The 14,152-nt window shown below is 45.6% G+C and overlaps 1 protein-coding gene across 1 annotated transcript; it reads left to right on the top strand.

Annotated features, from left to right (window-relative positions):
* Positions 1 to 29: 29 nt before the first annotated feature.
* Casp6 (caspase 6) lies at positions 30 to 13,446 on the top strand. Its single transcript, XM_005082815.4, is given in 8 exon segments — positions 30 to 118; positions 4,719 to 4,759; positions 5,432 to 5,581; positions 6,213 to 6,289; positions 9,663 to 9,838; positions 11,923 to 12,042; positions 12,044 to 12,080; positions 12,858 to 13,446. Coding segments are annotated over 7 exon segments (831 nt in total). The 5' UTR covers positions 30 to 118; positions 4,719 to 4,730; the 3' UTR covers positions 13,100 to 13,446.
* The last annotated feature ends 706 nt before the right edge of the window (positions 13,447 to 14,152 follow it).

The following is a 14,152-nucleotide window of genomic DNA, read 5'->3' as shown; positions in this document are numbered from 1 at the left end:
GGGAGGCGGAGGCGGCCCCTGGGGCAGGAGGCGGGGCGCAAGGCGGGGTGGAGCTGGCAGGAAGCGGGGCCTGCGGAGCAGCGGTTGGAGGGCTAGGACACCCGGAGCTCGCCCGCAGGTAAGTGTAGGCGCCGGTGCGGGCACGGGGCGCGGGGCGAGCGGCGGCCTCCCGGGACTGGTGGGACTGGCAGAAGCGGCGGGAGTGCCCCGCTGCGCGGCTGCGGACGTAGCAGTGTTTGCCCAGGCTAGTTCTGTGAGAGCCTTTGTCCTCCAGTTCCGCAGCGTCGGGGCTGTTTAAACTTTAAAGGGCGGCGCTTGCGCTGTGCGGCCGAGAACTTGGCTTTGCAGGTTGAGTCCTGTTTTGTTGCTCGCTTCTGCCTGAAAACTGGAGGGAAATGTCTCTCCGGGGATGGGGCACAGGCCTGCGAGAGCGAGGCTCAACCCCCGGCGAGGACCAGACACCGCCGTCTCAATGGTGCCTGCAGCCAGCAAACCTTTGGCTGCCAAGCAGTGTTTTAGCCCCAAAGAACTTTTCTCCAGAGTAATAAATGCTAGTGCTCGCTTCGGAGCAGGCTTCTTGTCGCCTATCAAAACCCAAATTAGTGAAAGTAAGAAACTGCAAGTTTGATTGGTCTATAAGGTCTCAGGTGGCCTTTATTTCAGAGCTCGAAAGTCCCCATGGTCCGGCAGACAGTGGCCCTGCTGACTTTACAGGATCTATTGGCCATCTTCAGCTTAGGAATGAGTGGTGAGAGGTGGGAAACCAGGTTGGGGGGAGGCACTTGTACCGATTCCCTCCCCCTTTTGTTAGATTCCTTTTTTCCCTGCCCCCTTCCTTCTAGGGAGGAGGTGAGTTACTTCTTGTGGGTTATTACATGATTGACAGGGAATATGGATAGGTTTTTCGAGATAGCTAGTTTGGAAAGCTAGTGGAGTACCTGGTGACAGGTTGTACAGGCTTTGGAATCCCCCAGTGGACCTAACCTTCAGTTCCTCAGAGGCAAGTCTGGGCCGTGTTCTGTATTCTGAGGCTTTGGAAGTCATAATAAGATAAAAAGTATCCACAGTGCCAGGCAATGAACACACAGTGACTGATAGCATTATCCGGAAATAGCCATAAAAAAGAGAAAACAAAAGGGAGTGTTTTTGCACAAATTAAACTAAGGAACTGGAAGGCACTGTTTGCATTCAGATGGAACAGAACAGAGAAGCCGAAGGCCGAGAATCAGGTTTCACGATATACACATTTAAAATTCCTTTTCACTAATTCTTCTCTCATACAACACGTCCCAACTACAGCCTCCCCTCGCTCTGCTCCTCCAGCCTCCCCCAACCTCCTCTGTCCCCCAGATCCATTACCCACACTTCTCCCCAGAAAAGAGGAGGCCTCCCAGGGACAGCAACCAAACTTGCACAAGATACAGTGAGACTGGACACAAACCCTCACATCAAGGCTGGATGAGGCAGGAGGTGACCACAGATCCTACTTCTCATACTGTATCTTAATCCCAGCTCCCAAAGAGGCTAAGGAAGGAGAGTCTCAGGGCTGAGGCCAGCCTGGATAATGTAGAAATACATCTTGGAAAAAGAAGAAAATGCCGGGTCTGGTCATGCTGTGCTACAACCCAGTACTCAGAGGGCTGAGGCAGGGGGATGTGAAATTGAGGCCAGGCTACGATCGCCACTTTAAAACTCTTGGCTAAGATGAGAGTCCCTTGAGAAGCCTGCACCTTGTGCTGGGTACTTTTACATCAACTTGACACAAACTAAAGTCATCTGAGGAGGGCCCTCAATGGCTCTAAAAGTATGGTTCTCAGCCTGTGGGTCGTGACCCTTTGGGGTTGAGTATCAGATATCTACATTACGATTCATAACAGTAGCAAACATTACAGTTATGAAGTAACAATAAAAATAATTTATGCTTGGGGGGTTACTAAACATGAGGAACTGTATTACAGACAGGGTCACAGCATTAGGAAGGTTGAGAACCACTGCACTGTAGGTCAAGCTGTAGACAAGCCTGTAGGGCATTTTCTTAATTACTTATCAATGTGGGAGGGCCCAGTCCACTGTGGGTGATGTCAGCCCTGGGCTGGTGGTCCTGGGTTCTATGAGAAAGCAGACTGAACAAGCCACCAGGAGCAAGCCGGTAAGCAGCACCCCTCCATGGCCTCTGCAGCAGTTCCTGCCTCCAGGTTCCTGCCCTGTTTGAGTTCTTGTCCTGACTTCCTTCAGTGATGAACAGCGATGTGGAAGTGTAAGCCAAATAAACCCTTTCCTCCCCAGCTTGCTTTTTGGTCATGGTGTTTCATGGCAGCAATAGAAACCTTGACTAGGGCAGATGTCTTGGGTATCTGTTATAATTTTCCTAAGCATTCCTCCTCTCTCCACTAATGCTTATGCTTGAGTCTATATTAAAATTGTCTGAGGCTGACAAGATGGCTTAGCAGGTAAAGGCACTTGCCACCAGGCTTGAGGACCTGGGACCATGTTATAGAAGGAGGAAGCCTGCCCTACAAGTTCTCATCCAACCTCCACAGTGCCCTGGCATGTGCCTACCAGCCTCCGTGCAAACACAAAATAAGCACGCGTTAAAAACAAACGTCATTAATAGACTCCCCCTGTACACTAAAGAAGCCCTTGCCGAGGTTGTGAATCCACAACCTTGAAACCGAATGTCACATTTAATAGATTTTCTTGAGCAACTTAGTTAAGTCTGTAGTCCCTGAGCACACTGACAACCCAAACCGAGGCTTCCCCTTGACTAGGAAGAGCAGAGTTGCTGTCCAGGCCTATCACCCTTAGGAACACATCAGGTGGTGACTGCCTTTCGTCACAGCAGCCCTCCAGTACACTTTGAACTGCCTTAGGCAAGTCATTCAGTGGAGGCAAAGCTACCTTCCACCCAGGCTAGAGAGCCTGCGGGTGAGGACAGTCTTTGGTTTTCTGGCATGGTTTTCTTTCATTGGAATTTAATTCGGTTTCTCTATAGTATTGTTGGCTAAAAGATGAGGGAAGGCTACGCGCAGCTGTGGTGTGGCAGGAGTGAGGCCCCTATCCTGTCATCCCAGAGCAGCCAGTGGCCTGGGAATTACCTGGTTCCTGTGATAGCAGGGACCCAAGGGCAGATACCCTGAAGGAAACCTTGGGAGAGTGGAGACTGAGGTAAAGTGACGATTCTTAATCTTCAGTATGAAACTTACCTGGTTACGACGGCAGACTGCCAGTCCCTTCCCGGATTCTCAGTTAGGATGGAGAACCGGGATTGGACATGCTAACACTCACACCTGGTATTCTGAGGCACATTGAGGAAACCCACTTAGCCCTTACCTATTGGATAAGGAAATGCCCTACTGGACTCTTCATTGAGAAATAGTGTGGCCTGGGCAAACTCCAAGAGGGATAGGCTAAAAGGGACACGAGCCATTCCCCCACTCCCCCACGCTCACTGCCAGGGTGGTAGTGGTCTTGTTTAGTGACATGAGGTTTGGGACCGTCAGACACCAGGGAGACTGTCTAAAGACAGAGGGAAACCATCCACTCTGCCTCCGTGACCTCTGCCAAAGATGTCTCCTGTTCGCTTGCCTCTTTGTTCTTGACTCTGGCCTCCCTCTAATCTGTTAACTAATCAGATGATAACAGACTACTGATCCTCTTTCAGTACAGAGGCCGTTGGCTACATGTGCCTCATTTAATTTTGTTGCAAGCTGGGCCAGGTGGCCTGTACTTCTGGCTGAGCCAGGAGGAGCAATGCGTTGAGCCCATGAGTTCACGCTGAACAACAAAGTGAGACCCTGTCTCATTAAAAATAAATGAAGGTTGAGCTCCCGTTTTACTTGCTACATACGTCTCAGGTGCTCAGTGGCCAGCAGTGGCCAGTGACCACCCATGGCATGGCATACATTGAACGTGGGCTCAGCGCAGTAAGTTCTGACACACAGAAGGGTCGTCTGAGAGTGGTGGTGACATGTGATCGGTAGTGAGTACAGGGGTACTTAGCAGTGTTTTCAGTGGAGATATGCCATTCAGAAGACCAAAATTTGAGCTTTGCAAGTCTTGCTCTCTTCTGGTTAAGTGCATTCCCTGTACTGTGACATTAACTACACACTGGATTTAGTTCTGTGTGAGTCAGCTCCTCTCCACAAAAGGTTTTCTGTGTACAACAAAGCAACTGCATTTCCTTCAAACACTGGAACCACAGAATTTGTTTAACTCAAGGCAAATGTGTTTTCTCCATTTTAGCTTATGATTTGTTATTCTGCAGGCAAGAACAGCCTTGTGTTGCTGTCACTGGTTTACTGATCAGATGGCTTCCCTTCATTTCCAGGAGTCTTAGATTGGAAGTCAGAGGACCAGAGGATATCACTGTACTTTAGTTAAAAGTAAAATTACACTTGGGAGGCAGAGGCAGGCAGATCTCTGTGAGTTCGAGGCCAGCCTGGTCTACAGAGCGAGTTCCAGGACAGCTTCCAAAACAATACAGAGAGCCCTGTCTTGAAAAACCAAAAAAAAAAAAAAAAAAAAAAAAAAGAGTAAAATTAACAAGCAGGGCGTGGTGGTGCACACCTTTAATCCCAACCCCCAAGCAAAGGCAGATAATCTGTGAGTTAAAGGCCAGCCAGGTTTACATAGAGAGTTCCATCCTTGCCAGGGTTATGCAATGAAATCTTGTCTCAATAAAATAAAATTAACCAACATCAACTTTGTTTTCCTAATAGGTGAAGTAAAACATGACAGAAACAGATGGCTTCTACAAAAGGTAAGAGTGTGTTCTTGTCTGATGAAAGGCTTTTCCTTTCTTGGTCCCAACCATCTTATAGAAATGAAAGTAAGAGTGCAGTTGTTACCTTCAGTGTCCTTCCGGATCTGGGGAGATGATGTGTAGGTATGGCTAGAACCATAGTTCTCAACCTGTGGCTCACAACTCCTTTGGGGTCGCCTAAGACTATCAGAAAAACACAGATACTTACATTATGATTCATAATACTAGCGAACTATAGTTATGAAGTAGCAATGGGAATAACTTTATGGTTGGGGTGTTGCTACAGCATGTGGAACTGTATTAAAAGGTGGCAACATTATGAAGGTTGAGAACCAATGGGCTAGAAGGTACATCTTGTCAGAGGACCTGGAGTGATGTTCAAATGATACCGTCTTTGGTAGGGTGTGGGTTTACTACTAGAACTTGGCCCTGGGCCTGCCCGTTGTCCTGTCACTGGATCCTGGAAAGCAGGAGGAAACATCAGTGCCGAGGGCTTGGGATGGAGAGCTGACAATGGGACACAGGTTGTTAACCAACAGTTAGCTTTTGTCACTGATGGAGTCGTCCAGTGCCCAGCCCTATAGAAGCAGCAAGCTCCCATCTAGACATTGACTTTGGGCTCCGTGGGCTCATTCTTTAACATGAGTTGTTTGTCTTGTGCCTCATCAGCAGGGAAGTGTTTGATCCAGCAGAACAGTACAAGATGGACCACAAGAGGAGAGGAATCGCCCTCATCTTCAATCATGAGAGGTTCTTCTGGCACTTGACGCTCCCAGAGAGGCGGGGCACCAGTGCTGACAGGGACAACCTGATTCGAAGGTAGTTTTCTCTGTCAAGATGATACTCTTAAATGACAACTAATCATAATTTAGCACTGATGACAGATTAAGAGCCTTACTTAGCCGGGTGGTGGCGGCGGCGGCAGCGCCTTTAATCCCAGCACTCGGGAGGCAGAGGCAGGCGGATCTCTGTGAGTTCGAGGCCAGGCTGGACTGACAGCCTCCAAAATAATACAGAGAAACCCTGTCTCGTAAAACCAAAAAAAAAAAAAAAAAAAAAAAAAAAAAGAGCTTACTTAGACCCAGCATGTGCTTAGCATTCATGAGGCCCCTGGTTCAATCCCAGGTACACAAACAGGAAACACCCCACCACCATCACCCACACCCACCCTGCAAAATAAACTGGGAGCTCTTTGAGAACTTGGCAGAGCTGTCTTCCTCCCCTATACTGTTGATTGTCACTAGGTTTTTCCTTGTCACTAACAGATGTGCAGTAGATGGTAATAGTCGTCACCGAATTGGCTCTTAGCACCGTTAAGCCCTTTCAAGAGGGATTACCACCGTCAGTTTTTACATATCATAAAAACAGGCATGGAATTCCTCAGAAAGGGAGGATTATTGGATGGCCTGGAAATGCCCTCAAGCTAATTCTGAGTTTGTTGTGTCACCAGGCTTTCAGATCTAGGATTTGAAGTGAAATGCTTTAACGATCTCAAAGCACAAGAACTCCTGCTCAAAATTCACGAGGGTAGGTGGCCTTGCAACTTAAGACCTCTGATGGGGTTGAGTACCTGTTATCTCCCGCACAAGTAATTCACTATGCAGCAAAAAAACTGTTACTACTTTCAGCAGGTTAGAGGTGTTTGTCCTGCCTCTGTGTTTCCACTCCCTAGAGATCTGGCAAAGTATGCCTCCAAAGATTATATTAGCATGCTTCCAGTTATATGTTTATGTATTGTTAGTATTACTCCAGAGTTGCAGGAAACGACTTGTTTGATGGTGAACATCTAAAATGCAAATTCTTCAGATGCTGGGTCTTTCTGAGTAGGCTCCATACTTAGTCTTGCCCTTGCTGTTCATTGCTTCATGGTGCTGATTCCCGTGTCTTTACACTGTTGCATCACTGTGCAGTGTGTATTCTAATTATAATGCAACTTAGAGTCAGTCCCTACTTATGAGCTTGCAAAGCAGTTGCTACTGGACTATTATTGCTGTTTGCGTAATCACTTTCTCCAGCACTTTCCTGTAATTAAACAGTTATCCGTGAAACTGGCTGCTAACTAGGTTTTCTACTTTGCTCATAAGCTTTGGAGGACCCCCGGGTCTTAATGATCCTGGCAGCTCTGAGAGTTAGGCATGGCTGTCAGAGGTGCAGTTTCTAAGTCTTTTCAGTCTACTGCAGGAGATTCTGCTCATTCAAAGAAACTTTCGGGGCCTTGCCCAAGTCACATGGGTCTTTTAAAAAGAATTCGTAAATTACCACATAGCCACTGTATGAAGCCAGTTCCGTCGTGACATTCGTATTCCATTTTTGGACCATGCACTTTGATCATGTTCATTCTTTACCTTCTGTTCCCTCATCTCCCCTCCGTCTAGTCCTACTCCCCTTCCCAAATGAGTGTGACAAGTGAGGCAAGTAAGGGAACAGTGTGAAGCCGAAGATTGCACTTTCAGGATCACTTGAGAGACTGTCAATCCTCTTTCTGGGTCTGCCCTGTTTTGCTTAGTGGCGATGGTCTCCCTGTTCAGTGCATTTTCCTGAAAATGACATGTTTTGGTTTTCTTTGTGGCTGAATACAACTCTATTGTGTGTATGTGTATTTTCTCTATTCGTTAAGAGCTGAAGACGACTAACTGGGTTTATTTCTGGGTCTTCAATCCAGTTGGTCAGTGTTTCTCCGTGTGCTGGCATCATACTGGTGTAGTATAACTTAAAATCAAGTGTAGCAATAGCCCAGCTTCGTTCTGTTCTGTTTGTTTAGGGTTGCTTGGCTAGTTCCGGCTCCTCATGCTTCAGTATTCAACTCGGGATGCTTTCTAATTCTGTGAAGAATGAATTATCATGAGAACCTGTAGATAGCTTTTGTGTTATAGACCTTTTCTTAATATTGTCAAGCCGTGAGCGTAGAAGCCTGTCTTTCACCTCCATAGTTTATTCTTGTTTATTTTTGTTGTTGTTGTTTTTTTTTTTTTTTTTGGTTTTACGAGACAGGGTTTCTCTGTATTGTTTTGGAGGCTGTCGGTCCAGCCTGGCCTCGAACTCACAGAGATCCGCCTGCCTCTGCCTCCCGAGTGCTGGGATTAAAGGCGTGCGCCGCCGCCACCACCACCCAGCTGTTTATTTTCTTTTTTAATGCTATTGTGAATAGGATTCTATTCCCACTTTCTTTCTCAATATATAGCATAGAAGGAGGCTTCTCATTGTGGTAGCCTATTGTTTTGTTGAATATGTTTATAAGATCTAATTTTTCTGGTGGAGTATTTAGTGTTTGTTTAATTTTAAAAATTTCATGCATGTGAATGTTTGTATGTAAGGTGCCACATTAGTACCTGCATGTATGTAAGCATGCCACATTTGTGCCTGGTGTCTTCAGAGATCCGAAGAGAGCATCAGAGTTCCTGAAACTGGAGTGACAGATGGTTGTGAGCCGCCATGTACTTGCTGGGAACTGCTCCTACCTGCTGAGCCGTCTCTCCAGCCATTTAGTGTCTTTTAAATACAGGATGGCCAGCTGGAGAGATGGCTCAGTGGTTAAGAGCACTGGCTGCTCTTCCAAAGGACCCATGTTCAATTCCCAGGACCCACCTGGCAGTTCACAAGTGTCTGAAACTCCAGTTCCATGGGATCTGACCCACCTCCCTCTCTCACACTCTTGTGCGTGCACACACACACACACACACACACACACACACACACACACAAAGATGCAGAAGAAACACCAATGCACATGAAATAAAAATAAACCTTGCATAAATAAAAAATATAATAAATCTTTACATGCAGGATCGCACCATCTAAAAATGGGGATAATTTACTTCTGTCTTTCCCGTGTGTTTTTTTCTCCCGCCTTACTGCTCTGATTAAAACTTAAAAACACCATATTGAGTAAAAGTGGGAGGAGCACGTGTTCTTTCGTCCTTTGAGGAAACGCTTTGCTTTTTCTATAGTACGGAGTTATTATTAGGTCTGTCACTAGTAGCTGCATCGTGTTGCATTGTGTTTCTGGTTTCTTCAAGGCTGCCAGCAGGAGAGGAGGTTAAGCTTTGTCAGCATCTGTTTCTTCATCTCTCAAAGCAACACTGTACTTTGTCTTTGAGTCTATTTGCATATGCTGAACCATCATTATAATCCTGCAGTTAAGCTAACTTGGTCGTGGTGTGTGTTTTTCTTAATGTGTCGTTGAATTCATCTTACAAGCATTTTACTGAGAATCTCTGTATCCATGGTCCTTGGGGATGTTGGTCTGTGATGTTTTTGTTGTATCTTTAAGCGTGGATCTTAAAGGAGCCTCCCCATTTTTTCCTAAATCATGTTTCTGTACTTGGTATTAGCTTTTTGAGACAGGGTTTCTCTATGTAACAGCCCTAGCTGTCCTGGAACTCACTTTGTAAACAAGGCTGACTTCGAATTCACAGAGGTCCACCTGCCTCTGCCTCCTCCTTTGCCTCCCGAGTGCTGAGGTAAAGGCCTGCACCACCATGACTGACTGAAGAGCTAATATCTTTGTGAAATTGCTTTAAACTTTAATTAGTTTCTAAGCCAGCCATAGTAGGACACACACATGTATCCAGCATCAGGAGGTTAAGGGTGGTGGTGGATTACTGGATATTTAAGGCCAGCCTTCTTAGGCAAGAGTGTCAGTCCTGTCTCAAACATCCAAAATTTAGAAAGTAAATTTAGGGCCAGCATGGCTTTAGAATGAGGTCCAGTCTTAAGAAAAAATAGGAAGAAAGGATAAAGATGTGTTTTATTACAGGAAGTTTGTATTAATTAAAAAAAAGTAGGTCCTTCCCCTGCTATTTTGTAAGTGTACTTTTTTAAAATGCCCATAACTTGAAGTTCTGCATGTGGATAACTTACTTATTTTCACCTCTGCATGCATTTTGGGGGGCATCTGTAGTGTCCACCTCAAGCCATGTAGATGCCGATTGCTTCCTGTGTGTCTTCCTGAGCCATGGTGAAGGCAACCACATTTATGCATATGATGCCAAAATTGAAATTCAGACGTTGACTGGCTTGTTCAAAGGAGACAAGTGTCAGAGCCTGGTTGGAAAACCCAAGATATTTATCATTCAGGTAAGACTGATCATATCATTTTATAAAATTCAGTTGATTATAATGGTTAAAAAGTTAATCTCTAAAATAAGTTTCTCCAATAATTGGAAAAGTCCTTTTTGAATCCGGGTCTAACAGAGTTGTATTTTGAGATGTTAACATTTATTGTAAGAGTGTTTTGAGTCATGAGGTATTGGTACACACCTTTAGCCCCAGCACTCGCTTGGGAGGCAGAGGCTGGTGGATCTCTGAGTTTGTCTACAACATATGGTCTACAGAGTGAGTTCCAGGGCAGCCAGAGCTACACAGAGAAACCCTGTCTTGAAAATCCAAAAATCAAACAAAAAAACTAAACCAAGCGCTGGTGGGGCACATGTTTAATCCCAAGCACTTGGGAGGCAGAGGCAGGCAGATCTTTGTGAGTTTGATGCCAGCCTGATCTACAGAGCAAGTTCCAGGGCAGTCAGAGCTACTGAGTGAGACCTTGTCTAAAAGAGCAAAACAGAAGTGTTTTTTTTTTTGAGACAGGATTTCTCTGTGTTGTCCTGGAACTCACTCTGTAGACCAGGCTGGCCTTGAACTCACAGAGATTCACCTGCCTCTGCCTCCCTAGTGCTGGGATTAAAGGCGTGCACCAGCAATGCCCAGCAACAGGAGTGTTTTTATTAACATTTAATGTGACAGAGAGTCACCAGTGTGCCTCTGCGTGGCTGGGCTGGGTGTGGAGGATGCGTCACTGGAAGGAAGACCTGATTACACAGGACCGTGGGCAGCCTGGGCTCGGGTCTGTGGGAGCTGGAGAGCATGTAAGCCAGGCTACCCTCCCCTACCTCATCCCTTTTTCACTTCCCCAGGCTCACTGCCAAGCTGCCAAATAGTTTCAGAAATAAAAGCAAACGTTTGGAGCATGAGAAGTATTTATTTGGTACTGGAGACTTCAACGTGTGAATTTCAGGGTGGAGCACAGTTTAGCCTGTCACAGTGAAAAGTAGAATTTAGCTGCATGACAGACAGACCACTTGCCTGGCAAACATGAAGCCCTCAAACTGGAAAGTAGAAGAATTTAATGCTAGCTTCTGACTTGAAATAGTTATAAGTTTAGAATGCACTTTAAAGTGGGAATAGGCTAAGAGGAGAGGGAGTGTGGTGCTCAGGGCTGGAGGGATGGCTCCCTTATGGTTAACTGTGCCTCCTGCTGTTCTTAGAGCAGCCGAGTTCCCATCCCTGCTTCAGGGATCCCAGCACCCTTTTCTGAACCCCGGGGCACCTGCACTCACATACGGACATTCACAAAGAAACTGTTCGTTCAAGCAGGGTTTCTCTGTGCAGCTCTGGCTGTCCTGAACTCACTCTGTAGACCAGGCTGGCCTTGAACTCGGAGATCCACCTGCCTCTGCCTCCTGGGTGCTGGGATTAAAGATGAATGCCACCGCCTTAGATACTTAATTGTTAAACATTGCAAAGTATATTGTAAACAGAAGGCAAAGGCTTGTGGATAGATACCTTTTTGAGTCAGACAATGCTGTTTCAACTATTGACAAATTATGACTGAAACTAGACCATTACCAGGGAAGTAGCTGTGTTAGCTTTGTATCTCTCATTGGTTTTGACTTGCTTATGTGGCTGCTGTTACTGATGGGTGTGTGTGTGCTGGTTTAAAACTGGTGGGAACTCAGTGAGTCTAGACCGACAGCTGTGGAGCCAGCATGGGACCCAACTAGGCCCTCTGCGTATGGAACTCAGTTGTGTGGCTTGGTCTATCTGTGCCCCCACCCTGACCCCCAGCAGTGGGACCAGGATCTGCCCCTGGTGCATGAGCTAAGTTTTGGAGCCCACTCCCCATGGTGGGATGCTGTGCCCAGTCTTGATTGGGGGAGGGGTGTTTGTTCCTGCCTCAATTTAGTGGGCTAGGCTTTGTTGACTCCCCATGGGAGGCCTTGCCCTTTGGGAGGAGTGGATGGGGGGGGGGGATGTTGCTTGGGGTGGGGAGGGAGCTGGAGAGAGGTGGGAGGGAAAACTGTGGTTGGAATGGAAAATGAATAACAAAGAACAACTCAACCAAAGGTTGGGAATGTGCAGAGAAAGTGTTCTGCCCTGTTTTGTAGGCCTGTCGGGGCAACCAGCACGATGTTCCAGTAGTTCCTCTAGATGTGGTGGATCATCACACAGGCTTGCCCGACAATGTCACACAGGTGGATGCTGCCTCCGTGTACACGCTGCCCGCGGGGGGCGGACTTCCTCATGTGTTACTCGGTGGCCGAAGGTGAGTGAGCCGAATGCTGTGTAGAAGCCTGTGACACCTTCGAATTAGATTGGCTCTAATTGGATTTAATTTCACAATTAAATCGCCACTTTCTATGAAAAAGCCACAGACCTAGTCATGTTAAAATCCTTTCTGATAAATGAAATGTAAAATACCATATGGAATAACAACATTCCTGTATAATTGTATTATAATAACAGAGTGTATAATTGTTGCTGCCGTTTGGTGATAAAGTATAGCAGTGCTATTCTAATATATTTGTGGAAAGCCTTGTTGAAAAAAATTTGCTAATTTCTTTGGTTTTCGGGGGGTTTGTTTTTGGTTTTTGTGGTGTTTTTTGTTTTGTTTCTTGAGACAGGGTTTTTCTGTGTAGCTTTGAAGACCAGGCTGGCCATGACCTCAGAGATCCACCTGCCTCTGCCTCCCAAGTGCTGGGACTAAACGCATGCGCCACCACTGGCCGGCAATTTGTTTTTGAACTGAATAGTTTTGCTTAATCTCTGGCCTTGCAGTATCACTGGCTATTATCTTATTCTAGTTTTCTTTTTTGGAGAGTGGAGGAAACTTCACTAACCCTGTATATGTAAAACCATAGAATTAACATGTTTTCCTGCATGAGATTGATAGATAAAACAGTAACCACACGATGAGCAGCAGACCTTAGACTTTCCCAAGGACTTTAGAGAGCTACCACTTCTGTAACTATTCGTTATCAAAGTGTCTTTCGGTCACCTTGAAGCCAAGGGAAATCACGCAGCTCCCCCACCGTCTTTTCAGGGTATTACTCTCACCGAGAGACTGTGAACGGCTCGTGGTACATCCAGGATTTGTGTGAGATGCTGGCGAGGTACGGCAGCTCCTTGGAGTTCACGGAGCTGCTCACACTGGTGAACAGAAAGGTCTCTCAGCGCCGTGTGGACTTCTGCAAAGACCCAGGTGCAATTGGCAAGAAGCAGGTTCCCTGCTTTGCCTCAATGCTGACCAAAAAGTTGCATTTCTGCCCCAAATCTAGTAAGTAGGGTCGTTGGTTTTGTCTACACACATTTCGCTTTTATCCAGCTGTCAATTGGTCGAAGCCTTTGGCCCATCAGGGGAAAATGTTTCAAGGTATAAGGTGCTGTGAGAGAGTGCCGTTTCCTGTTTGTTCATTTTTAATCACGTTGGAGATGACGGAAGGACTAAAAGAAATCCTCAGGAAATTACTATGCATAAGTGTCTACTAGCGTTTATTACATTTGTAGTAAACTGTAAGGTTACCCAAAATACCAGCCACTTTGCCTTACATTTATACAAGTGTATTGTATAATGTTTTTAAAGATTTTTGAAACTCATGAGATTTTTCATTGAATAAAATTTCTAAAACTCATAGCTTATGTAATTTATAGTGACCTATTTACTTGGTCATATATCTGTTTATTATCTTATTTACCTATAATTAAACTATTTTGTGTGTGAATTTAATTACCATTTTGGAAAAAATAAATGAACCTTAAAGGATTATTTTATGGCACTCTGAGGGTTAAATACAGTATACAGTGACACACAGCCACTATAGGCACACACAAATGACAGACACTTACCACCACTACAGGCTCATAATATCTAGGCACACACACAGTACCACATAAACAATATAAGCACACATGCCTGACCACTACCTAACATAAGCACATGTTCAGTGACACCTAGCCATATGGTCAAACAAGCAGTGACAGAATCCACTAGACAAACACATGTGACACCAAGCCACTGCAAGCACACATGCAATGACTCTTAGCCACTGTGCATACAATGTAGTGACCCTTAGCCACTCTAGACCCACACACAGTGTGATACTTGGCCACTCTGGCATACATGTAGTAATTCAGCCACTATAGGCAAAATATCTGCCAAAATGTGATTCTGCAGTAACTTAAAATGGAAGCTCCTGACATTTTTAGCAACTCATTAAAAATATGATTACTTTTATTTTTAAGGTTCAGTTCTTATGACATAACATTTTGAATAATAGCATTTCATTAATAACCTGCTGGTTAAGGTGGTTAGTTATATTTGGGGCTTTGGGAACAGAA

This window comes from Mesocricetus auratus, unplaced genomic scaffold (genome assembly GCF_017639785.1).
Source record: "Mesocricetus auratus isolate SY011 unplaced genomic scaffold, BCM_Maur_2.0 Super-Scaffold_100009, whole genome shotgun sequence".
NCBI classification, from domain to species: domain Eukaryota; kingdom Metazoa; phylum Chordata; class Mammalia; order Rodentia; family Cricetidae; genus Mesocricetus; species Mesocricetus auratus.
This window is presented reverse-complemented; position numbering and strand designations above follow the sequence as displayed.